The sequence below is a fragment of the Felis catus genome, chromosome B3 (genome assembly GCF_018350175.1).
Source record: "Felis catus isolate Fca126 chromosome B3, F.catus_Fca126_mat1.0, whole genome shotgun sequence".
Taxonomy (NCBI): Eukaryota; Metazoa; Chordata; class Mammalia; order Carnivora; family Felidae; genus Felis; species Felis catus.
Genome location: NC_058373.1, coordinates 4,756,693 through 4,782,722, shown reverse-complemented (window position 1 = coordinate 4,782,722; position 26,030 = coordinate 4,756,693). Strand labels below are relative to the sequence as shown.

General features: G+C 49.7%; 1 protein-coding gene across 7 annotated transcripts in view; it reads left to right on the top strand.

Annotated features, from left to right (window-relative positions):
- ZNF592 (zinc finger protein 592) overlaps window positions 1-26,030 on the top strand; it is a 59,551-nt gene that overhangs the window by 9,294 nt on the left and 24,227 nt on the right. For 5 of the 7 annotated variants that reach the window (XM_011282770.3, XM_011282771.3, XM_045058753.1 and 2 more), the window contains exons 2-3: window positions 9,343-9,426; window positions 19,781-22,052. In XM_011282770.3, coding sequence (XP_011281072.2) covers window positions 9,343-9,426; window positions 19,781-22,052 — 2,356 coding nt within the window. Of the gene's footprint in view, window positions 1-4,291; window positions 4,396-9,342; window positions 9,427-19,780; window positions 22,053-26,030 lie in introns of all 7 variants that reach the window. The other 2 variants (XM_023254888.2, XM_045058755.1) reach the window with 2 other exon arrangements.

Here is a 26,030-nt window from a genome sequence, read left to right as displayed (position 1 = left end):
TGTGTGTCTCCATCCTGTGGAATGTGAGCACCTCATGGGCAGGGACCTGGCACACAGCAGGTGCACAGTTACTATTACGGAATGAGTACGTGTGCATGCGTGAGCCCAGTGTGTGTGTGTGTGTGTGTGTGTGTGTGTGTGTGTGTGTGTTGTGTGTGTGTGTTGTGGAAATGGAGCGGGAAAGGACGGTGTGGCTAGAAGCTGGAGGGAAAGAACGGGCGTGGATGGTGTGGAGAGTGGGGATGCTCTCGGCGGGGACGTTGATTAGAGACTTGATTCAGGTTGATGGGTCTCCGCAATCTTCTCTCTTACTGCTGCGTTGAAGGGGAAGGCCGTGATTTGGTGGCTTGAGGCAGGTGCAGAAGCACCTGGTGAAATATAAAGTCAGTCGACTTGGCCTCGGCCTAGCATGTGAACGTTGTCAAAAGCCTGGCCCGAGGCTGGAGCTGTGGTAGGCTAGAGGAAACCACATGAGGCTGTTGAGGAAAGTGAGTGACCTGAGGAAAGTGGTGTTTGGGGAAGACTGGTCTTCGGGAGACACGCGGGACGACCGTTGGGAGAGTCTGAGGGGGTGAGGAAAGAGGCGATAAGTGTAAGGGTAAGGATGTGGAGCAGATGCCCTCAGGGAGACGTGGCCATGGCAGGATGCTCCCCAGCTTCTGTGTGGCCGCCCTGACAAGGGCGTCCGGCACTCCCGACTTGGTAGAGCTCAAAGTATTGTCCGTGGCTTCAGATGAGTTTTGGAAGCAGATGGGTGTAAGTAGGAGAAAGGGGAAGGGAAGGGACCTCCTTAGGTTCAGGAGGTCGATGGGCCTGGTGGTGTGAGGTCGTATCCTGCACCGGGCCTGCGCTCATAGGCTGTGACCCGGGACTGGAGCCTTTCTTCTCTTCCTGCTCTGCTGTCTCAGAGCGGCTGTCCGTACTCCTGGCTTTTCTTCCGAAACTACACACATACCAGAGGAGTATCTGAAATCCATTTGTTCGATCACCTTCTTTCAAGTTCATTTTCTGTCTCCACAGTTTTATCTGTTTCTCAAAACAAATTGTCTTTGACTCACAAACCCATTTGGATTGAATTAATTGACTGGAAATACTTATTTCTAAATGGTTTCTGTTTCATTAGGCCTCTAGCCTGTTTTTAAAAAGGCTTTTGCCAAGATGAGATCAGTGGAGAAGTGATTTTGGTATCATCAGCTTCTCTGTGATCTTTTGGTACAAGTTATGTTTTGAGATTGGCGTTTCTGGTGTGTTCATTCCTAGAATAAGTATTTGAGTGCCTGCTATGTGCCAGGCACTATCTTAGGCCCTGGGAAACAAACAAAAATCTTACCTTCATGGGGCTCATATTCTAGTGTGTGTAAACAAGTAGCAAGTAAAAATAAAGATAACAAGTAAAAATAAAGTATGAGAGAGGGTGAAAAGTCTTATGGAGAAAAACAAAGCAGGGATGGAGGTTTGGGTGTGGAGGCAGATTTTCTGTTTTAAATACAGAAGTCAGGGACATCTCACTGATAAAAAGACACCTGACTAGAGATCTGCAGGAGTGGGAGAGAGGACCATGCAGATATCTGAGGGAAGAGCAAGCAGGGTAGAGAGAAGAACAAGAGACAAAGTCCTTGAAGCCCCAGAAAGCTTGAGGGGTTTCAGGATGAGTAGCAAGGAGGGCAGGGTGGCTGGGGCCGGAGTGAGGTGGGGAAAGTATGGGAGAGGAGGCCTGAGTGGTCCTACTGGGCTTGTAAATCCTACTGGGGACCTGAATGAGATGGGAGGCCTGGAGTAGCTGTGCAGAGCCACGGTGGACTCCCCCTTCTTTCTGGAAGCATCACCCTCGCTGCCAGTATTGAGGCCTGGGGGCTTCTGCAGTGGCTCTTGGCTAAGAGTGGGTGTTGGGGGTCTGAATCATCTGTAAGCCTCTCTCGGGCCAGCTTCTAGTCCATCTAGGACTCTGGGGTCACCTGGAGCACATGTGCCATTTCTAGGACTCATGTGAAGCTGATGCCATTGCTCTGTAACCACCAGGTAACTGTCACAGCTTCAGGTTCCTGGGCTCACTCCGCTGCTAGCAGTCCATTTCCAGGTAGGCCCAGAAGTCTGGACCATGCTTTGGTCCACAGACCATGGTTCTCAGCCCCAGAAACACCTGTCACCCTGTGGTGGTTTTAAAAAATGCCTGGCCCCGCCCCTAAAGCTTCTGATTGAATTGGCCTGACGTGGGCTTTAGTATTAGCAGTGCTCCCAATGTGCATCCAGGCCCAGAATCACTCCTTTAAGGCTATTTAAATAAGCCTTGTCCCTGGCACTTGATGGAGACATCGGAACGGGTAACTGTGAGTGAGAGACTCGAGCCCCTCTGGGACGGAGGGCCGGTCCCCTTGCCAGGAACAACAGAAATCTTTCACGGTAATAAAAACTCCTCGGTTTATGTACTTGATCTCATTTCATTACCTTACCTCTCTGGCCTCGGCTTCCTTGCTTGTAGAGTCAGTGGCTTAAATTTAGTGGTTTTCTGGAGTCTCTCTGGCTCTGGCAGTTCCTAATCTTTCAGGTGTTGGACGACCCTCTAATGAGAACGATGTTCTAGGACACTGTTTTCTGATCCGGGTCTTACAACACCCTCAGGTGCGCCATAATTACGGCAAGGGTCGCGGCGAAGGTCTCGATGGCAGATGGAAGGGAGACGTGCGCCATCTCCAGTGGCACCCTGGGAAGAGAGGGTGAGGGAAAATTTAAATGTGAAGTCTGACCTCCCAGTTCAGAGTTCCTGGTGGAAGGACAGCTTGGTCCTTGGGGGGCGGACGGGAGCCTGAGCGTTTTTCTTGGCTCTGCCACTCACTGGTGGGTTCCTTGTGAAGTGGGAATCATGGTTTATAAACTGTAAAGCTTTTGTAAATCCAAGGGTTGTAGGGTGACTGGGGTGGGGCGGAGGGGGCAGCCAGCCTGGGTCAGTGAAGCCTGATGCTGAGGTTTGCCGGCCTCTCTCTGTAGCCAACTGTGTTCCTGGCTACAGGGGACAGTTTGAGTAACCCACAGAACCCAGTGGCTGCAGGCTAAGGTTAACCTGGAGTGAATGACCGGGCACGTTGACGGGGGCACCCCGGAGCTAACTTGCTTGGGACATCTTGTGTAAAACACCCACCTACCCGGTGCCCCGGTCTCTGACCTTTGTCCTCATTGGGGTAGCACAGTGTCTGCTTCTCAGTTTACGTTTTGAACTGTGATGTTCCAATAAGAAAAAGAAAGTTCAGGGGGGAAAAAAGTTGTTTCCCTTCTGTAGAATTGAGACCGTGCGTTTCCCTCCTTTCCCTTCTAAATTTTTCCATTAATATTGTCTCTCTCTTTAGAATCCCAAGTAAATGCTAGCCTTTCAAAGTTAAGACAGAAATGAAGTCGAGCGAGGGAATGCAGAATTAAGAGTGCACGTGAGCAGAATTTGAAATGTGACTTTTCGTTCTGTCGTTTGTGGGCTCACAGAGCCGAGGGGCCAGTACCCAGTTTCTCCCCGCTGGCCGATTAAGCCTACGTTTCAGGGTGTTGTGGCCGAGCGTGAAGGAGTTTCTAAAGTTCTGAGGTGGTTCTGATGCTCGGTGACCGTGAAGATCACCGAGTTTAAAAAAAATGGGTTCTGCCAGCTTTTTGGTATCTTCTGTCATTCCTTCCCCCTGCCCAGTGCTTGCCCTTCCTCCTCCTCCCCACCTGTGACTGCCCCCCCCCCCGTATCTGCTGCAGTCCCTCTGCCCACTCCTGGGCCCTCTTCCTCCGCTCCAGCAGGCCTCCTGAGCTGTGTGGAGGGGTAGCCGGCCTTCCCTTCCCTTGTCTCTGTCCCCTGTGTGTGCTTCCAAGCAGCCTGACATTTGGGGATCCAGCAGCCTGCTGGGGCACTCTGACGTTGTGGCACAATACTTAACAAACACATGCATTTGCTGTGCTGAAGGCAGTGTTGTAAGAGCTTTACAGATGTCAACTCACTGAGTCCCCACAACAGTTTCCCGTTTTACATATGGGGAAACTGAGACACAGATGTGAGCAAACCTCCGTAGGTCAAATGGCTAGTGAGCGTGGCTGAGGTTGGAACCCGGGTAGAGTCTGTGCTCTGAACCACCACATCATGGCCGGGGAGGGCAGATGGTCTGGGGCCCGCAGAAGTTTTATCTTTGAGAATGCAGCTTTGAGTTTACGTTTGGAGAGTTTTCTCAGGGTCTGACCTAGACTTTTATTATTGCGATTAGCACCTTAACTGAGACATTTGCCGTCAGGCCTATTAAAAAACATCTTCTTTTGTTTCTTTCCTTAGGTAGTGTTTGGAAACCATGTGCCTAGGCAGATGTTATGCCTTTCTCCATAGCTCCACACTCCCAGCAACGCTCACCACACCCTTGTTTTGAGAACCTCTCTGAGGTATGATGTCTAGGCTGACCTGAGCTGGCCTTGAAGAGACACAAGTGACGTCTTTATGTTCCTCGGTGTTGTGTTTTGCTTTTTAAACTGTGGCCAGATATACGTAAAGACACTGACCATTTTAACCATTTTTCAGTGCACTGTTCGGTAGCCTCCAGTACGTTCACGATGGTACAGCCATCACCACCCTCCAGAATCTTTCATCATCCCAGAATGAAACCCTGTACCCATGAAACACTAACTCCCTGTCCTCTCTCCCCTCAACCCCTGGTACGCACTGTCGTACTTTCTGCCTTCATGACCTTGACTACTCTAGGGAGCCTGGATTCCTAGGCGAAATCATACACTATTTGTCCTTTTACGCCTGGCTGTTTTCACTTAGCATGATGTCCTCAGGGTTCATCCATGCTGTAGCATGTGTCAGGACTTTAAGCCTTTTTAAGGCTGAATAATATTCCATTGCCTGTTTATATCACATTTGGTTTATCCATTCATCTATTGATGGACACGGTTGCTTTCATTTTCTGGGTATCGTGAACAATGCTGCTGTGAACGTGGGTATAAAGATTACTCCTTGAGACCCTGCGTTCAGTTCTTTTGGGTATATACCCAGAGGCGGAGTTGATAAATCGCATGGTAATTCTATGTTTAATTTTCATCAGGAACCACCATATTGTTTTCCATAGCGGCTGCACCTTTTTTTATTCCTACCGGCAACGCACAAGGGTTCTAACTTCTCCACGCCCTCGCCGACCCTTGTTCTTTCCTTCTTTTTTAAAATAATGGCCATCCTAGTGGGTGTGACATTGGTGGTTATCTAGCTGGACTCACAGGGTCCACTAGGCAAGGGTCTGGTCCTGAGAGGGCAAAAGTATACACACATAGAGACAATAACGGATAAACGTCCACGTGCTCCTCGCCCACGTCCAGGAGTTGTTTGTGGCAAATCTTGTTTCATTCATAAAAACCCTCCCTGCCCTTTCCTCCTGCTCTGTGTCATTTCGAGACAAATCCCAGATATCACATCATTCTGTCTGTAAATATTTTATTAGGTGTCTTAAAAAGATAAGGAATTTTAATATTCCATTTTGTCTGGTGGTAGAAAGGCACACAGAGGTGTTTCTTTAGATACCTGTTCTCTGCTGTCCCCTTGGAATGTCAGGGGCACATACAACAGGCACATCGTTGGGCACCCGGATGTCGGATCTGTTGCCATATTGCCTTGTTGGTAAAAAGCTGCCTTGGCTGGTGCCTCGCTTTCCTGAAGAAGGCTGACTGCCCTTGGTCTGAGGAGCCATGGTGGAAGAGCCCACCCGGTCTCTGTTTGTTTATTTATTAATGTTTTTATTTATTTTTGAGAGAGAGAATGAGCAGGGGAGGGGAGAGGGAAGGGGGAGAGAGGGGGAGACACAGCATCTGGAGCAGGTTCCAGGCTCTGAGCTGTCAGCACAGAGCCCGACGCGGGGCTGGAACCCATGAACTGTGAGATCATGACCTGGGCCGAAGTCGGCTGCTTAACCGACTGAGCCACCCAGGCGCCCCCACCTGGTCTCTGTTGAGAGGGGAAGGAGAGAAGAGGGAGGAAGAAGGTAGGTGTGTGTGTGTGTGTGTGTGTGTGTGTGTGTGTGTGTGTGTGTGTGTGAGAGAGAGAGAGAGAGAGAGAGAGAGAGAGAGAGAGAGAGAAGGGAACCACAGAGATACCCCAAGAGTAATAGCATGTTCCTTGCTCCCACCTCCTCACCCCTGCCCCCCGAAAACCTTTTGGTTTTGGAATCTCTGGGACCTCACTTTGCTTGTGGTAGATGAGACCCAGAATATACACAGAGCCCCCAAACACGAGGGTGCCAGAAATGAGGAAAAAGTAATTCTGCGGAATGGCCACGTTTTCTTGGCTGGGGCCCTTTTGTTCAGGGAGTGGAGGCTTGGTTCCCAACAGGTCTGAGGCTACCAGCTCTTTGTTTAATTTTGGGCGTCCCTACTACTAGGAGATGATGCTTTTACAAAACTCAGTGGGAGGGACTCCTTGAGGAGGAGGCGGTGTGATCAAGGAGGAGTCCTGTCCCTCTTGCTTCTTAGTCTCTGTTCTGTTCGTTTCTAACAAAATGCAGTGCCCAGTTAGTGCTGAGATCTGTTTGCAAGTAATGAAAGGGAAAGGGGGTGCAGGTTACAGAGTATCAGTTTTTGTCTCAGTTCTCAGCTCCGTTTAAACTTTGTTTTTGTCTATACCTAGTTTCCATTTCTATCATCTCAATGAGCTGTCGGGTGCTGCCTAATCCCAACTCCCTCCAGTTTTATCCTCTCTTTTTATCTTAAAAAAACAAAAACAAAAACAAAAAAACACAGTTTTTTTGAGATAAGATTCACATGCCATGCAATTCCCCCATTTATTTATTTATTTAAAAAATTTTTTTTAAATGTTTCTATTTATTTTTGAGACAGAGAGAGACAGAGCATGAGCAGGGGAGGGGCAGAGAGAGAGGGAGACACAGAATCCGAAGCAGGCTCCAGGCTCCGAGCTGTCAGCACAGAGCCCGACGCGGGGCTCGAACTCACACACCGCGAGATCATGACCTGAGCCGAAGTCAGATGCTCAACCGACTGAGCCACCCAGGCACCCCATGCAATTCACCCATTTAAAGCATACAACTGAATGATTTTTAGTATATTCACAGAGTTGTATCTCCTTTTCTTAAGACTTAAGTCTACCCTGTGCCCTGCTCAGAGGTAGCCCTCCATTTCTACTGATGTCACACTGTTTCCATCCTCAAGATGAGTGACCTTATTGTGGGGATGTTGGCCCATAGACCCCTTCCACCGATCCAGCATTTTCACTTAATCAGCCATGTAGGAGCCCAGGATTCATGGCCACGTGCTACTCTGGGCAGACCCCTTCCCCCTGGCAAGGCCCCACCGACCACTCAAGGTCTGTCCGTTTACGAAGGAATTTTACAAAGTGAAACACAAATAACGTTGCAAACTTGCCAACTGCTTGACTAGTAATAAACCTGCTTAGGATTCCATGGCTCTCCTTGAGCAATCTGAGTTCTGGACGGATGAGCCTGTCAAATCATTCCCCCTTTCTAATGGTGGATTACCTTCCAGTAAACACACTGGAGCTTAAAAAGAGACAATGAAGACATGAGCAATTATGCAATGTGTCAGGTGGTGGGAAGGGCTTTGAAGAAAAAACAAGTAGAGGACAGAGATTGATGGTGTGACCGTGAGGGTGGGGACTGGGATGTCACATACACTGGTCACAGGAGGCTTCTGACAAAAGGACATTTGAGTAAAGACTGGGTGGAAGTGAGCAGTGAGCACCTCGAGATCTGAGGGGAAGCGCAGTCCTAGCAGAGGGAACAGTAGACTAAAAGGCTCTGAGCAGGGGTGTGTTTGAGGAACAGGGCAGAGGCCTGTGTGTGCCCGAGCCAACTGGGTGACAGAGACAGGTGTGGGAGACCCTCCTGGCACAGAGGCTGCGGTGATGGCCGGAGCTCGCTCTGTGTGAGATGGGACCGTGTTGAAGGGGTTCAAGGGCAGGAGGAATGTGATCTGATGGGTGTTTTTTTTTTTTTTTTTAATGTTTATTTTTGAGAGAGAGTGCATGCGCCAGCAGGGGAGGGGCAGAGAGAGAGGGAGACAGAGGATCTGAAGCGGGCTCTGTGCTGACAGCAGTGAGCCTGATGTGGGGTTTGAACTCACGAACCCTGAGATCATGACCTGAGCTAAAGTCAGATGCTTCACTGACTGAGCCACCCAGGCGCCCCTGGTGGGTGTTTCTAGAGCAGCAATCTGGCTGCTGTGTTGGGAATGAGCAGTGGAGGCGAGGGTAGCAGACTTTTGCGGGGACCCAGGAGGGAGAGGTGGTGACGGCTGGAGGCAGGAAACGGTTGCATTTGGAGATGTTTTGAAGGAACACTCGACGGGATTTGCTCTTGGATTGGTTGCAGGGTCTGGGGGTGAGAGGACTCACGGATGCCCAGCCTAAGCCACGGGAAATTGAGAGTTAGACTCTGGGCATATTATCTTTGACATGCCTATCCAAGGAGAAACCCAAACCTTGAATTGAGGGGATATTGGTTTAATAATTTAGTGAGTGCCTGTTGAGGGGCTTATAAGACAGCGGAAGAGGGAATATTTACTGAAATAACTACAGCAAAAGTAAATTGTGCCCTCAAAGGAGTGAGGGACACAGAAGGGAGCCCAGGGGAGCTCACTGAGGTGACCCCACTCAGACCAAGTCCCTCTCCCTTCCTTGCCTGTGGGAAAGCAGTGCCCTTGTGGGCCTTCCGTGGCACCCCCAGTTTCGTGGTGGCCGGGCTTTCCAGTGGGTCGTGTGTGGGGGCACTCAAGAGCAGGGTCTGGGCTTTCCCTTTGTGTCCTCAGTGCCAGGCACCATTCCTGGCATTGGGTCAATGTTTGGTGCGTGAACTTCTCCTTCTCCCCTCCCTCCCTCCCTCCCTCCCTCCCTCCCTCCCTCCCTCCCCCCCCTCCCTCCTTCCTTTCCTTTCCTTTCCTTTCCTTTCCTTTCCTTTCCTTTCCTTTCCTTTCCTTTCCTTTCCTTTCCTTTCCTTTCCTTTCCTTTCCTTTCCTTTCCTTTCCTTTCCTTTCTTTCTTCTTTCTTTCTTCTTTCTTTCTTCTTTCTTTCTTCTTTCTTTCTCTTTCGATTTTATTTTTGAGCAATCCGTACACCCAACCTGGGGCTCAGCTCCCAGCCCCGAGCTGGAGAGTCGCCTGCTCCAATGAGCCAGCTGGGCGCCCTGAGCTTTTCCTTCCGGAGCCCAGGTTGTCCACGTAAAGATGAAGAGGGTGGACGAGGCCAGGGCGCTGGAGGCAACCGGGAGGCTTCACAAACACGCGGGGATCCCTCCCAGACTTGCTGAGTCGCAGTCTCCTAGTAGGAGCCTGGGACTCTGTGTTAAAGTCACTCCCCATGTTATTCTTTTGCAGTCAGTCCAGGAGCAATCTGCAGACGTGTGTTTGGAAGCCACTGGACCAGATCATTTCTGAGGTCCCCTTCAGCTCTAACATCCTGTGAGTCCTGTTAGAATGTTTGCGATATGACTCTCTCCCCGGGAAGTGGGAGTTTTGCTTGGGCGGAAGGGCCTGGAGGGGGAGGGGAAGCTGCCTCGGGGCAGGGCCAGCGGGGTTTGGGGAGGCGCTGAGGACCTGTCCTGGGCCGGAGCGAGCAGTGACAGCTTGCTTGTCCCTGCGGACCGGCTGTGTTGGGGTCTCAGAAATAGAGGTGAAGGACATGACCCTAGCTCTGGAGAGGCTTACAGACCGATGAGTAAACCCAGGACCCCATCCCGCTGCGGGAAGTGCCGCCATGGCGGAAGGGGGGTGGAGGAGGAGGAGGAGGAGGAGGAGGAGGAGGGCAGAGGCCTGGAGTCACAGCTCTCAGAGGAGGCGGGCAGAGGAGGGGCTCCTGGGGCAGAGCAGTGCTCAGGCACTGTCTGGGGCCAGTGCGGTGGACCATCAGGTATTCTGTCGTCGGGAGGGAGTCTGCGAGAACCACCCTGGGAAGTGGCTGGAGAGGTGGGCGCAGACCAGATGGGAGTGGGCTCTCCCTCTGGGCGGAGGCTTGGAGCTCTCTCCTGCAGGTGACCGGCACTGTGAGCAGGACGTCTCTGTGATCAGATAGATGTTTCACAGCAACCGCTGTGTGCATTGAAGGGGGCTAAGACCAGATGAAGAAGAAGACAAGTGAAAAGCTTTGCCATTTCGCCTGGGTCCACCGTCCGCTGGCACCTGCTTTCTTTTACTGCTGAGCATCTCTTTGGGCTGTGCTTTGCTGATGATTCAAATACCAGGTGTCTCGTGAAATGAGACACTGGCTACTGACTGACTCAGAACATCTGTGCCTTGGGATCGCTGAGACCTGTGTTCGGGAGGGCGGTGACAGGTGTATGGTAGAGAGTCACTGGTCCACTTTAGGAGCTAAGTTTTGTGTAGAAATCCAATAGTTGTAGGGGACTCAGAGATCCTTCGAGTTAGTTTAATTTTACATCATAAACTGAAGCCTGCCTGAGATCTCCTCCTGGGTGACTGTGACGGGATAGGGGTGGAAGCCCTTCTCATGCTTCCCAGTTTGTTCCTCTTTTAGCTCTCCTGTTCCTGGCCTGGGGCTTCATTCTGGGTCCAGGAATGTGGGACCTTCCCCAGGTCATTAGATTTCACTGAGTTTCCTTCTCTACCTCCCATGGGCTCAGTGTCTTTGTCTCATCACCGTTTAACCTGAGCCAGACTAAAGCTTCTGACAACCCCAGGAGCAGCAGCTCGCTCGCTCGCTCGTTCTCTTTCCCCTTGCCCAGCTTCCTTTCCTGCGACAGAACTTCCCCCGTCTGGCAACCAGCTCAGGTACCTTCTGGTCTCAGCCTGTCCTGAGTAAGCGTGGCCGCATGCACTTTCTCTGTGCATCGGACAGCTTGGATTCATTAGTCTTTGCTCCGTTTCCTCTGGAATACTCCTTCTAAAGTAGAAAGCTGAGGGTAACTTCCACTTACCCCTTTGTAAACTCTAAACCATTATAACAGTGATTGAACGCAGATTATATCAGCGTGTAAGCCACATTCAGTCATGTGGGAGCAGGATAAAGAGTTTACCCACAGGTTGGAAAACATACACACATCCGTCCTTCTAGACATCATCCGACAAGCGGTGGCAAATTCAAGGAAACTGAATTTGTGATTCCCAGGCCAATGTTCCTTGAATCTTGCTGCCTTTAACTTTCATTGTATAAATCTGGAACATGTTATTTGCTTCCTTGGCTCATTAAACAATATACTGACTAGAGATCCAATTTTTCTTTTCTTTTTTTTTTTTAAGTTTGTTTATTTTGAGAGAGAAAGAGAGAGAGAGAGAGTGTGTGTGTGTGTGTGTGTGTGTGTGTCAGTAGGGGAGGGGCAGAGAGAGAGGGAGAGAGAGAATCCCACACAGGGCTCCTCTCTGTCAGCACAGATCTCACGAAGTGTGAGATCACGATCTGAGCCGAAACCAAGAGTTGGAGGCCCAACTGACTGAGCCACACAGGTGTCCCGAGATCCAACTTTTCGTAATGCTTTTGGAGTGCCTCTGCCCCCTGGGTGTCCTGTTTCTGAACTTTTATTAATCTACCATTACTGAACTTAGTGTTGTTAAAAGAAACAGATGACCGAGTTTAATGTTAATTTGAAATTCAAAAGCGTCGGTGCTGAGGGAAAGGAAGCTCATAGGTTTAGTGACAATCCCTTCTTCTTAGTTCCTCAGAGCCTTTTTTTTTTTTAAATTTCTAGATCCAAATAAGTATGGATGTTACTACATTTATATATTTTACCTATAACAACTTCAGTATGTTTCTGACTAGTGGGCAAAGTTATTTCTTGTCTGTCTGTATCGTTTATTTCAAACTTCAGAATGCTTCTCTCTTCTCTCTAGTATTTTATTTATTTGTGAGAGAGAGAGAGAGGGCACAAGTGAGTGAAGGGCAGAGAGAGAGAGAGAAGTGGGGCTCACCCAAAGTGGGGCTCGAACTCGTGAACTGTGACATCATGACCTGAGCAGAAATCAGATGCTTAACTGACTGAGCCACCCAGGTGCCCCTCTCCTCTGTAGTATCTTAAGGTTTGATGAACAAATCTGTATGTGACTTATCCTCCCCCTTTCCCCAAACCTTTGTCTCTCCAGAATTAAAGAGTTCTAATCTGTAAGCTCTTACTAGAAGGCTCTTCTATCTACTTGATAACTTCGTTCTTGTTTCTTAGGACCTTTTCCGACTCTGGTATGCCTTTCTTAAGAAAGGGAACCACAACTGAACAGCACATGTAGCTGTGGACACCGGGCGGTTCTGAAAAAGTGCAAGATCACAAGTTGTGTGTTGTTCCCAGTATTCTTTCTAATAAAGCCCCATGTTTTCTGGGCATTTGGTGAGAAAACATGCAACGTGGTGTCTTCAGGGAATAGTCTGAGCTGATGGCCAAGCCTCTTTATCGAACTGCTTAGCTTAGAACCCGTTATTCTAAAAGTGTCATTAAGGTTGCATTTTCCTAAATGTCCCTTCACCAAATTGGCCTCCAGTGATGCTCCTTTGCCATAATTTCACCCATTCATACAGCCTCCTGAGAACTTGTTGTCTTTTAATTTTGATTTTGATTTCTGGAACAGTTTTAAGGCTACTTACAATCTTGAAGGTTTCACTTTATTGCTTCACAATATATTTATTGAGTACCTAATGGAGAATGCAGTGATTAATGAGACAGGCCTCTTCCCTCCTGAAGCTTATAGCCTAATATTCTGCTAGATCATTGGTTCCCAAAGCATTTTGAATATGAGACCTCCTTTTTATTTCTTTTAAGTTTATTTATTTATTTATTTTGAGAGAGGGAGAGAGACAGAGCACAGGGAGAGAGAGAATCCTAAGCAGGCTCCACACCATCAGTACAGAGCCTGATGCTGGGGCTTGAACTCACAAACTGTGAGATCATGATCTGAGCTGAAATCAAGAGTTGGATGCTTAACTGAGCCATCCAGGTGCCCTAAGACCTCCTTTAGAAATTTTTAAAAATGTTTATTTATTTATTTATTTTGAGAGAGAGAGAGAGAGAGAGCGAGAGAGAGAGCGAGAGCAGGCATGAGCAGGGGAGGGTCAGAGGGAAAGGAAAGAGAGAATCCCAAGCACACTTTGCTATCAGCGCAGAGCCTGATGGAGGGCTCGATCCCATGAACTGTGAGCTCATGACCTGAACTGAAATCAAGAGTTGCATGCTTAACTGACTGAGCTCCCCAGGCACTGCACTGAGATGTCCTTTTTCTTTTTTTTTTTTTTTCTTCTTTTTTTCATGAAATTTATTGTCAAATTGGTTCCCATACAACACCCAGTGCTCATCCCAACAGGTACCTTCCTCAATGGCCATCACCCACTTTCCCCTCCCTCCAACCCCCTACCGACCCTCAGTTTATTCTCAGTTTTTAAGAGTCTCTTATGGTTTGCCTCCTTCCCTCTCTGTAACTTTTTCTTTCCCCCTTCCCCTCCCCGCTGGTCCTCTGCTGAGTTTTTCAGAATCCACGTATGAGTGAAAACATATGGTGTCTGTCTTTCTCTGCCTGACTTATTTCACTCAGCATCACACTCTCCAGTTCCATCCCTGTTGCTACAAAGGGCCATATTTCATTCTTTCTCATTGCCACATAGTATTCCATTGTGTATATGAACCACAATTTCTTTGTCCACTCGTCAGTTGATGGACATCTAGGATCCTTCTGTAATTTGGCTATTGCTGAAAGTGCTACTATAAACACTAGGGTACAAGTGCCCCTGTGCATCAGCACTCCTGTATCCCTTGGGTAAATTCCTAGCAGTGCTACTGCTGGGTCATAGGGTAGGTCTGTTTTTAATTTGAGACCTCCTTTTTAAATTAATTTTTTCAGGGCTCCTTGGTGGCTTAATTTAGCATCTGATTCTTGATTTTGGCTCATGGTTCATGAGATCAAGGCCCATGTTGAGCTCTGTGCTGATAGTGTGGAGCCTGCTTGGGATTTTCTCTCTCTCTCTCTCTCTCTCTCTCTCTCTCTCAAAATAAATAAATGAAGTTAAAAAAATTAATTTTTTACAGACTCTCATTCAGTAGTGGTGTTTTATTTTATTTTATATTTTATTTTATTTTATTTTATTTTATTTTATTTTATTTTATTTTATTTTATTTTTTATGTTTATTTTTGAGAAAGAGAGAGACAGAGTGTGAGCGGGGGAGGGCAGAGAGAGAGGGAGGCACGGAATCTGAAGCAGACTCCAGGCTCTGAGCTGTCAGCACAGAGCTTAATGTGAGGCTCAAAACCATGAACCACAAGATCATGATTTGAGCTGAAGTTCGATGCGTAACAGACTGAGCCACCCAGGCGCTCTGTAGTGGTGTTTTTAATGGGTGGTCATTGGGACTACCTATGGGTTGGGATCTACCATTCTAGGTAATTTATGAAAGCATTAAGCTTGTCTTGAACTGGTCAGTGGGTTAGAAACTCCACCGTTCATGGTTCCTCATAAATGACAATCACAAACACAGCACACATGCATACAACATTCATTCACCCAAGTTCTATGGCATTCAGTTTTTAAAATTGTTTTTGGTGAAATATGGTGTTTAAAGTCTATAGGGGTTCTGCCTACTAGTTCTGCCATAATCATATTGTTTATATCCCCTCAAAGAATTCTAATAGGCTGATCAGGCCTCCTGAGGCCCTTCCAGAGTTAAGGTGTTCCCCCTCCCTCATCCACTGACATATTAAGTGTTTGATAAAATTTCTTGGTCAAGTAGTAGACCCTATAATAAAAAAAAAAAATGAGATTTCTATTTACTTTCCTGAGGAGAACCTTCTTTAGAGAGGACATAGCGTCAGTCTGACAGTCCTGGACTTGCTCTTTACCCGCACGGGATTGCACATAATGTCGCACGGTTAGCCTGGGCCACAGAGAACTGGCGGGCTCACCACGCCTGGCGTTAGCCCGTCCAGATGCTGCGCGGTGAGCCCAGCCGGTGCTCTCTGGGCCGCGCCGGGTGTCTGGGCTGGTGTTGGTGGACACGGGGCCGAGGCCATAACCAGGCTCCGGTCCCAAAGGCTGTCCCCCGGCAGAGCAGGTCTGAGGTTTGCGCTTCCCAGCCCGCGATGGGCTGCAGACGCCGGCACGCTGATGCTTTACGTCTTGACCACACTTTTTGTTTTAATTAAGTTGTTTCACCAATTTTCTAGCTGGCAGTCCCCTGCTGAGTCATGCCAGATGTGCTTCGAGAATTTTATGTTAGTGATTTTTGGAGTCCTCTGTAAGAAGCTTCTCAAGTGTTTTGGCCTTCCTGATTTCTTCTTCTTTCTTTATTTTTTATCTTTCCTTTAAAATTTTTTTAATGTTTACTTATTTTTGAGACAGAGGGAGACAGAGCATGAGCGAGGGAGGGGAAGAGAGAGAGGGGAACACAGAACCCAAAGCAGGCTCCAGGCTCTGAGCTGTCGGCACAGAGCCCAATGCGGGGCTCGAACTCACAAACTGCGAGATTATGACCTGAGCCGAAGTCAGACGTTCAACTGACTGAGCCACCCAGGCGCCCCTATTTTTTATTTTTGCTCAGAGTGCATGTGTGAGTGGGGAGACGGAGGGAGAGGGAATCTCAAACAGGCCCCACACTCAGTGCAGAGCCCCACACGGGGCTCAGTCCCACGACCCTGGGATCGTGACCTGAGACGAAGTCAAGAGCTGGGCGGTCAGCCTACTGAGCCACCCAGGTGTCCCTTTTCTTTTTATATTAAAAAATATAATTTCATGAAACCACATAAGCAGTACAACATGAAATAGTTTGAATAATTTGAAAATGCAGATAAACGAAAGAAAAGAATATCATCTATTGAGATACTTTTAAGATTTTAGAGTGTTTCTCTAGCCCTTTTCATAAAAACTGTACGTTAAAATTTTTTGTTTTAAGTAGAGATTGTACCATGTATACACTACAGCGTCCTCCTGCCTCCACGTTGTATCAGGAGCATTTCTTATAGACATAAATATTGTCTTATCATGATGTCTAGTATTTAATTGTGTTAATATACCATAATTTATTGAACCAGCTTTCTATTGTTGGAACTTTGGTTGTGTCTCATTTTTTGTCATGAAATACTTTTGTTATAAAAAATTCTGCAATGATTATCTTTGCGACATGCAAATGTCACATTTCTGGGAGTAGAACTATTTTTTTTTTAATTTTTAAAAATATTTATTTTTGACAGAGAGAGAGAGAGAGAGAGAGAGAGAGAGAGAGAGAGAAACAGAGAATGAGCAGGGGAGGGGCAGAGAGAGGGAGACACAGAATCCGAAGCAGGCTCCAGGCTCCAGACCCGACGCGGGGCTCGAACTCACAAACCACGAGATAATGACCTGAGCCGAAGTCGGACACCCATCTGAGCCACCCAGGCGCCCCTGGGAGTGGAACTATTGAGCCTTATGTAGGCATCGTTAACTTGCTGCTAAGACAAATTGTATCAATTTATACTTCCTTCAAAATGCCTCTTTTGCTACATCTCTGCCAATATTGGGAATTATTATTTTTTAAAACTTGGGTCAATTTGGTAAGCCAAAATGGCTTCTCATTATTTTAATTTGTATTCCTCTAATTTCTTGGGAGGTAGCAGCTTTTTTTTATGGAATAGCTGTCCACTTGTGTTTTTCTTCATTATGTGCTCGCCACCTTTGCTCATTTTCTAAGTGGGCTGCTTATCTCTTACTTACTGCTTCGTAAGAGCCTTTTCTGTAGTAAAGACATTAATGATGGTAACTGTTGTGTTGCACATATTCCTGCTGGTTTGTTGTTTGTCTTTGAACCTTGTGCTGGCAGGTTTTTGACGAGTAGAACTTTTTGTTGGTAGTCTTTTTCTTCCTTTGCTTTTATAATAGGTTACATTTTGATTAGTTTCCATATTCTACTTATAAGCAATGTGATGCTTACTTTAGAGCAAGGTTTAGAGAAATGGGAACAGGTACGCCGTTAGCCCCTTATTCACCGTTACTGATTGCTGCTGGTTTTGGTTTCCCTACTACAAGTAAATAGAAAACAGGACCTGATCTTTGGCTTTTAAAAGTGTCAGCTTTGGTGTTTAAGGTCCAAAGGTTATAAAGGTTTTTCCTGCTTCTGCTGTCGAGCAGCCACCCCATTTCCCTGCAAAAGTTACCTCACCTTCCCCCTGACCGATCTCAGCCCGTCTCTGAGATTCCCCGATGTGGAGGACCTGGCTTTCTTCTGATGTAATCTCTCTCTGCTTTAAGCTCCTGTGACCTCACGTTATCCTCACACACACCACCAACCACTTCCTCTCCTCCCTCATGTGCTGGTCTCAGCTCCGTAAAAAGACTGGTCTATTCTGCCCTTCTCCTTCCATCTCTCTTTTTTTTTTTTTTTTCCCCTCTAGACTGTAAAAAGTGGGGGTGGGAGTGGGAGGGGGAAGGAAATAAACGCACACAGACATCACAGAGGTGTTTCCTTACAGTTAGCACCAGCCTGCATAGTGGGTGACTTGGTATTGGGGTGCCAGTGCTTTGCACAGTACCCAGTCCGTTCCCCTTGCTTATGGGCTCCTATTTCCAGGAGACAGTCGTTTGTGTCCAGGAACTTTATATCACATTTCAAAGAGATATTCTGCCAACCCATATTTAGTGTAGATAATTGGTATTTCACTTTATTATTATCTACCATAATTAGATATATTCCCAGAGCAGAAGGTATTTTTCATTTTCTGCAAGAACTCTCAAGTAGGCAGATATGTTTTGTTGGGGGTTGGGGGAGGGGCAAGAGACCAAAGCTGCGAACCTGTGGGTCCCAGGAGGTGGGAACAGATACACCTGTGCTATGCCACCTGCTCCCTCGTGGTTCTAAGTATTCCCCCCCCCCCGTCACCCGCTGCCCTGTTTATATCCCACTTTTAAAATTATAAAAGCAATCTATCAGCACAAAAAAGAGTTTTGAAAAAATAACCCACCAGTCATCCCACCACCCTACAAATTATTTTTCTCTTTCTTTTAATCTTGGCTCAACTGCATACTTAGTTTTACTTGGCTATAGTCTAGCAGCACTTTTGTATTAAGTTTTTAACTTAACTTTAACTTTGTATTAATGGCATTTTCTATTAATTTTTTAACAACACTGTAAGTAATTTTTAAAAGTATATTTATCTATTTTGAGAGAGAGTTGGGGGAGGGAGGGAGGGAGAGAGAGGCAGAGAGAGGGGGAAGAGAGAGAATTCCAAGCAGGCTCCTTGCTGTGAGCGCAGAGCCCGTTGTGGGGCTTGAACTCATGAACTGCGAGATCATGATCTGAGCCAAAATCAAGAGATGGACATTTAGAACTGACCGAGCCACCCAGGTGCCCCAAGTAATTTTTTTTTTAAGATTTTTTCTTTTTAAGTAATCTCGACACCCATCATGGGGCTTGAACTCACAACTCTGAGATCAAGAGTTGCACTCTCCACTGACTTGAGCCAGACAGGGGCTCCAACACTATCACTAGTTTTCCATGTTGCTATATGAATTTCATAATTAGGATTTTTATTGGCTGCCATAGTAGTCTGTCAATGATTTAACCATTCTCCATTCTCGGACATTTAGATTCTTTTGTGCGTGTTTGCCCCTTTTGTGTTGTTTTAATCATACTGCATATTTCCGTATACAGCTTTTGGGAATTTTTGTTGTTAGGATAAGAACATGGGCCTTGGGGTCCCTGGACCCGAGGATTTGTCACGTAACTGGTTCTGTGCAGCTGCTGTCCTGCTTGCTAAGAGTCGTGTCTTTCTTCATCCAGACGGGTTTTCAGTATAAACGTGTAAGAAATGTGCAGGCAAGCGAGGCTCTGGGATGCCGAAGCAGACGCGGGAGTTGTGGGCTGAACAAGGGAGATGGTGGGGTTTTTCTTCCTCTTTCCAGCAGGTGGGAACCAACTAGCTTCTGTTTCATCGGAGTGTGAGTGTCACAGGGATGTCCTGACAGAGGGCCTCTTTCCTAGGGCCCCGGGTTTCCTGTCACAGCAGGGCCGTAGTTCTCCTTCTCCAGAGCATGAAGGAGACAGGTGGATCTTGTCTTTGAGTATTAAGTTAAAATGAAATTTGGGGCTTCCCCAAGACCGTTCTCCAGCCCATCTGATGACCATGTGGTTGCCGTTTTGAGAGTCATCCTGCACCTCACATTTAGTGGTCCACTTACCAGCCAATAACAGTTTTAGGTGAAAATTACGGCAAGCAGACACTAACTAGAGAAAAAAGGGCCTGAGAGGTGATACAATTTGCTGGAGTTTAGTTTATTTATGAGACAGCATACATCCTGGCAGTAGCAAATCATCTTAGATTTGACTGAATTCGTGCAACAAAAAACACAAAGCTATACAAAATTCATGATTAAATAGTAGGAGGCAAATTAGCAGAAGTCCTCGCCAAGTCTCATATATGAATTGGAAGATTTCTAAAGAAAGGAGGCGCTGAGCCATACCTTTGTTTTCTTGTTTTTTGTTTTAGTTTGTTTTTAGGTCTCGGTGATTGGGTTTTTACTAGCGTACGTGCTTAGGGAGTCATGCTAGTCCCTGAGAAATTGAGGGGGCGCGATACGAGTGCTTTCTCCTTTTGGCTATGCAACCAGCTAGGATTCCAGGTATTGATGTTTAGGGCCGGCCAGGTGGCCTTGTCACTGCGTGTAAACTTCTCTTTCCATCCGTCCCCCAATGTCCCCAGCATTTTGGAAACCTGTTGGGGTAAAACTCAGCCGTGGGGTTCACGAGCGTGCACCCCGGCTGTGTGTGTGTGTGTTAGTGTAATGGGTGTGTGATGAAGATGATGCCGAACAGAGTCCAGGGGGACCCCGGGGATCACTGATCCTGTTCTGCTTCTGTTGTAGCCCCTGCCAGCATCCAGCCATGGGGGATATGAAAACTCCAGATTTTGATGACCTTCTGGCTGCCTTTGACATCCCAGACCCCACCAGCCTTGATGCCAAGGAGGCCATCCAGACCCCCAGTGAGGACAATGAGAGTCCCCTCAAACCCGCAGGCATGTGTATGGATGAGAGCGTGTCCTTGTCTCACTCAGGATCAGCCTCAGATGTGCCGGCCGTGAGTGTCATCGTCAAGAACACCAGCCGCCAGGAGTCGTTCGAAGCGGAGAAGGACCACATCGCTCCCAGCCTCCTCCACAATGGATTCCGGGGCTCAGACCTGCCTCCAGATCCCCACAACCTGGGTCACAACTGTGGGAAATTTGATTCAACTTTCATGAATGGAGACAGTGCCAGGAGTTTCCCCGGCAAGCTAGAACCTTCCAAGTCAGAGCCGTTACCGACCTTTAACCAGTTCAGTCCAATCTCCAGCCCAGAACCTGAGGATGCCATCAAAGATAATGGGTTTGGAATGAAGCCCAAGCACTCTGACGGTTATTTTCCACCCCCTTCTGGGTGTGGGCCTGTGGGGGGCCCAGTCCTGGAGGCTCTGGCAAAGTTTCCGGTCCCAGAGCTGCATATGTTTGATCACTTTTGTAAGAAAGAGCCCAAGCCAGAACCTCTGCCCTTGGGGAGTCAGCAGGAACACGAGCGAGGTGGGCAGAAGGTGGGGGAGCCTCACAAGGAGCTGGATGCCAGTCGATTCTTTGGGGAAGCTTTGGAATTCAACAGCCACCCCAGCAACAGTATTGGAGAGCCTAAGGGGCTTGCCCTGGAGCTCGGCACCTGCTCGTCAGTCCCCCCTAGGCAGCGTCTGAAGCCAGCTCATTCCAAGCTGTCCTCTTGTGTCGCAGCCTTGGTGGCCCTGCAGGCCAAAAGAGTGGCCAGTGTCACCAAGGAGGATCAGCCTGGCCACACAAAGGAACCCTCAGGGCCCACTAAAGAGGGCTCCAAAGGCAGCCCCAAAATGCCCAAGTCACCAAAGAGTCCCCGGAGCCCCCTGGAGGCCACTAGAAAGAGTATCAAGCCCTCGGACAGCCCTCGGAGCATCTGCAGTGACAGCAGCAGCAAAGGCTCCCCTTCGGTGGCTGCCAGCTCCCCACCAGCAATTCCCAAAGTCAGGATCAAAACCATTAAGACGTCATCGGGGGAAATCAAACGGACCGTCACGAGGATCCTGCCGGACCCTGACGATCCCAGTAAGTCCCCCGTTGGGTCCCCTCTAGGGAGTGCCGTTGCCGAGGCCCCGAGCGAGGTGCCAGAGGATGAGGTCACCGCCTTGCCCGCGGTGGAGCGCTCTCCTGAGGCGGGCGCAAACGCCGGGAGCCCCCAGGGTGACAAGAAGGGGGACGAGAGCGCGCCGAAGGCCAGCGAATCTTCGTCTTCCTGCTGCAGCTCCGGGTCTCGGGCCCCAAAGGGGGCTGCCCCCGGCCCGCAGACGGGCAGGAAGCAGCAGCAGAGCGCGGCGCCTCAGGCGTCCGCGCCGGCCCCCGCCAGCCTCCTGCCCAAGGCCGTGCACCTGGCCAACCTGAACCTGGTCCCCCACAGCGTCGCCGCGTCAGTCACGGCCAAGTCCTCCGCGCAGCGGCGGAGCCAGCCGCAGCTCACCCAGATGTCCGTGCCCCTGGTCCACCAGGTGAAGAAGGCCGCCCCGCTGGCCGTGGAGGTCTTCAACAAGGTCCTCCACAGCTCCAACCCCGTGCCCCTCTACGCGCCCAATCTCAGCCCGCCCGCGGACAGCAGGATCCACGTGCCGGCCAGCGGGTACTGCTGCCTGGAGTGTGGGGACGCGTTTGCCTTAGAGAAGAGCCTGAGCCAGCACTACGGCCGGCGGAGCGTCCACATCGAGGTGCTGTGCACGCTGTGCTCCCAGACGCTTCTCTTCTTCAACAAGTGCAGCCTGCTCCGGCACGCCCGCGACCACAAGAGCAAGGGGCTCGTCATGCAGTGCTCACAGCTGCTCGTGAAGCCCATCTCTGTGGACCAGATGTTCGCGGCCGCCCCCGCGAACTCCCCGGCCCCGGCCGCCCCAGCCGCCCCCGCCGCCCCCGCTTCCCCCAAACACGGCCCGGCTCCGGGCGGGGCGGGCCCGGCCCTTCCGGCTCTGCCGCTCTACCCGGACCCCGTGAGGCTCATCCGGCACGGGATCAAGTGTCTCGAGTGTCACAGGCAGATACGCGACTACATGGCCATGGCTGCGCATTTCCAGAGAACGACGGAGGAGACCGAGGGGCTGGTAAGCAGACCCTTCCTGCGCTGGCCGTCGGCCCCTGGTTTACACGAGCTCCATGATTGGGCATGGAGGAAAGCTCATTGATGCGGGGGCACTGGTGGCATCTTAGGAGTCTTAGAAGAGGACGTCTGGCCTGATGGTTAGTGACCCTCCTGAATGCATAGTGCTTGGTGTTTATTGGGGGAAGGGTCCCCCCCCCCACTCCCGGGGAGACTCTGAAGGTTTGCCCGCTGTATCTGTGGCCACTCAGCCCCCCCTCCGCTGGGTGGGTCTCTGCTGGCGGCCCCCCCAGGTCCCTGGGAGGGGTCCACACAGTGTTCTCACGTGCCCGGAGAGCTTGGGGACGCGAGTGGGGGCCTCGCCGCCCGGTACCACGGCCCGTGCTCTCGGAACCACGTCACCCCTGAGCTGTTCCCCAGGGTCGGGCTGAGGAAGGAGAGTGGCCCGGAACGCAGGCCGTGGCAGAAGCTTCTGGGGCCTCTCCCTTCTGTGTCCTCCCACTCCAGGAGAGCAGCCACGCGTACGTGCGTGTTCCAGCTCTCGACGAGAGTGGTGTTTGTCTGGGCTGTGTCGGTGGCTGTCTGTGTTCACGAGGCCCTGTGAAAGCAGGCCTCCAGACGTGCCTCCAGAAGGCTCTCTCCTTCCTCCTCCAGGTGACTCCCTTCACGACCTAGCCAAGCCCAGCCCCTCACCCAGCCTCCCTGAGCCAGGGCCGCAGAGGCCTGGGAGGAGAAAAAACAGCTCTTTCTACTTGAGTCCAGCAGGGGCCGCACACCTGTTTGGTGGCCCAGGAGCTCTCCACAGGTGTTCCCTGTGCGCACTGTGCGCCCGGTCCCCCGCGGAGCACAGGGGTGCTGTGGGGGTGGGGAGGGAGTCACACCCCTCCTCCAGGGCTTCCCGCGGCTCAGCGGAGGCAGGGCTCACCCCTGCTACAATGTGAGGCAGAGGCAGACGGAGGTTGGGGCTGACAGGCTTGTAGACGAGGTTGCACAGAGTGCCTGAGAGGGACTGACGCGAGGAGGCGCCAGGCAGAGGGTGGGGGCCGTGGGGAATGACAGGATGATTGAGTTGGACCCTGGAGAAGAGTCTGGAGGAGGGGGAGGGGCCGGGGTGTTCCGAGTACCGGGAACAAAGGTGCGGGAAAGTGCAAAGTGCGCTCAGCTCAGTGGCCGGAGGAGAGGAGTGGTGGAGTTTGGTGGCCTGTCGACCTTCTGCAGTCCCCGGGGTGGGGCCAGCGAGGTGCTGTGGGGTGGCTGTTGTCTCTCCTCTGCGCCTTTTCCCCTCAGTTTGCATTCTGCTTCTGGTGAGTCCGATGGAGTGTGGCGACCCCGGCCCCTTTCCCCGGGGGCTTTGGTCTTCTGGCTGTCCTCACATGGCTGACTCGGGCCAGGACCTCTTCTTCTAGGTCGTGTGATCAGAACCATTTTCCGCAGAGTTCTGATGCTTAGTGTTTTTCCACACTGTTCTTCACCCGCCTTCTAAAATCCGTGCAGGAAGACGTCAGGGTATAGGATCCCTGGCTGACACCCTTCCCATCCTGCTTCTTCTGTGTGTCGCTCTCCTCTGGTGGGAGCTGGACCAGAGGTCCCCCGGACAAGAAGGGAGAGGGTACCCAGGAAGGCTGTCGGGCTTCTCTCAGCCCAGCTCAAATCCCTCACGAGGAGTCCCGCCGTTAAGTGTGGTCTCCGAGTCTTAGGCAAAGGGTAAGGTTTGAGGTCTGGGATCCAAACCTAGCCTTGTTGGCTGGGGGACTTGAGTCTCCCGAGACAGTAGCCAGGCTTCAGGCCACATGCGGGGAGGGGGAGACGGGCTTCACTCTGGTGCAGGAGCAGCAGGAGGGCCTTGCGAGCTCTCCCTGGGTGTGCCGGCCTCTGCAGGGGCCAGAGGGCTTCTGGTGTTCCACGTGGCCTTGTTGGGCAGGATGTCAGCACAGAGAGACTATTTTTTCTTGGTCTTAAGCTTTTATGCAGCTATAGTATCATTGTCACCTCTAACAAAATGAATGACAATTCTTTCATGTTGTCTAATACAAGTCCATATGCGAATTTTCCTCTTGTATCGAAAACTATCTTTTTATAGTTGGGCTCGTTTTGAATGGGGATCCAAACGTGGACCCACGTGTTAACATTCGTTTATGTCTTTTACATTTCTCACTCTAGAACAGCACTGTTTCCCACTCCACCCCACCAGACCCCCTCCCCCACTTACTTTTCATGTCCCTGATTTCCTGAAGAAACAGGTCCCTGGGCCCTGGGAATTTTCCAGGACAATTCTGGCTTTGACCGGTGCTTCCTCATACAATTAATTTGTTCTTCAATATGCCATATCTTATGGGGTAGACTAGAAATTGGCAGTTTTGAGGAGGGGGACTACCGCGCCTTTTGTACTTCTTGACTTCAGGGAGGCACAGAGTCCTTGCCTGTCTCTGTTTTGACGATGCTCAGTATGACCAGTGAGTCCAGGTGGTGATGTTCTGATCCCTTCATTGTAACGTTCCCTATACTTCGTGTAATTACTTTAGTATCCATTAATAACTGCTCCTTGAGTCAGTCATTTTATTAGGAGTTGCGTAAGGGTGTTTTGTAATTTTATTATTTCTTTCCCAGTTGTTAGCTGGAGTTCTGTATAAAGTACCTTTTCCTCTTTGATGAGGGCTATTTGGTTACCTTGAAATATAGTTTATGTTGGAAAATGGGATATATACTTAATTTGTTTCCCTTAGTTAACAGTATTTGCAGTAGTGAGTTGATGCCCAAACAATCTCAAGTAGTGTGTTAAGATTTTCTGGTTTTTATTTTTTTAATGTTTGTTTATTTTTGAGAGAGAGGGGGAGAGACAGAGTGTGAGCGGGGGAGGGGCAGAGAGAGAGAGGGAGAGAGGTCGGGGGAGACACAGAACGTGAAGCAGGCTCCGGGCTCTGAGCTGTCAGCACAGAACCCGACACGGGCTCAAACTCACAAACCGTGAGATGATGACTTGAGCCGAAGTCAGATGCTCAGCCTACTGAGCCACCCAGGCGCCCCACGATTTTCTGTTATTTTAAAAAATTGTGGTAAAACACACATAGCCTAAAGTTTACCATCTTCACCCTTTTCTAAGTGTGCAGTTCAGTAGCATTAAGTACATTCACACTGTTGTGCAATCGATTTCCAGAACTCTTTTCATCTTGCAAAACTGAAACCCTATACCCATGAAACAACTCCACCTTCCCCCCTCCCGCCTGCCCCTCGCAACCACCCTTCTATTTTCTGTTTCTATGAATTCGTCTACTCTGTCCCTTGTACAAATGGAATCACACGGTACTGGTTTTGTCAGTTACCCAACTGACTTACTGCGCTTAGCACGGTGTCCTTAAGGCTCGGCTGTATTGTAGCACGTGACCGCGTTTCCTTCCTTTTTGAGGCTGCCTGGCCCTCCACTGTGTGTTTAGACCACCTCTGTCTCTCCGTTCATCCCCTGACGGCCGCTTGGGCCGCTTCCACCTCTTGGCTATCGTCAAGAATGCGGCCGTGAACATGGTGCACACACATCTTTTGGGGATCTTGCTTTCAGTTCTTTTGGGTGTGTACATAGAAGTAGAATGGCTAGGGGGCACCTGGGTGACCCAGTCAGTTGGACGTCCGACCTCGGCTCAGGTCGTGATCTCACAGCTCATGAGTTCAGGCCCCACATCAGGCTCTATGCTGACAGCTCCAGTCTGGAGCCTGCTTCAGATTCTTTGTCTCCCTCTCTCTCTACCCCTCCCTCACTCATTCTCTGTCTCTCTCTGTCTCTCAAAAATAAATAAACATTAAAAATAAAAATAAAAAAAAAAGAAGTAGAATGGCTAGACCAGGGGCAAACTCTCTTTCAGAATTTTTACGGATCCCCGCCCCCCCCCCCCCCATGCCATTTTCCATGGCGGCTGCATCATTTCACATTCCCACCAACAGAGCACGAGGGTTCCAGTTTCTCCACATCCTCACCAACACCTTTTTCTGT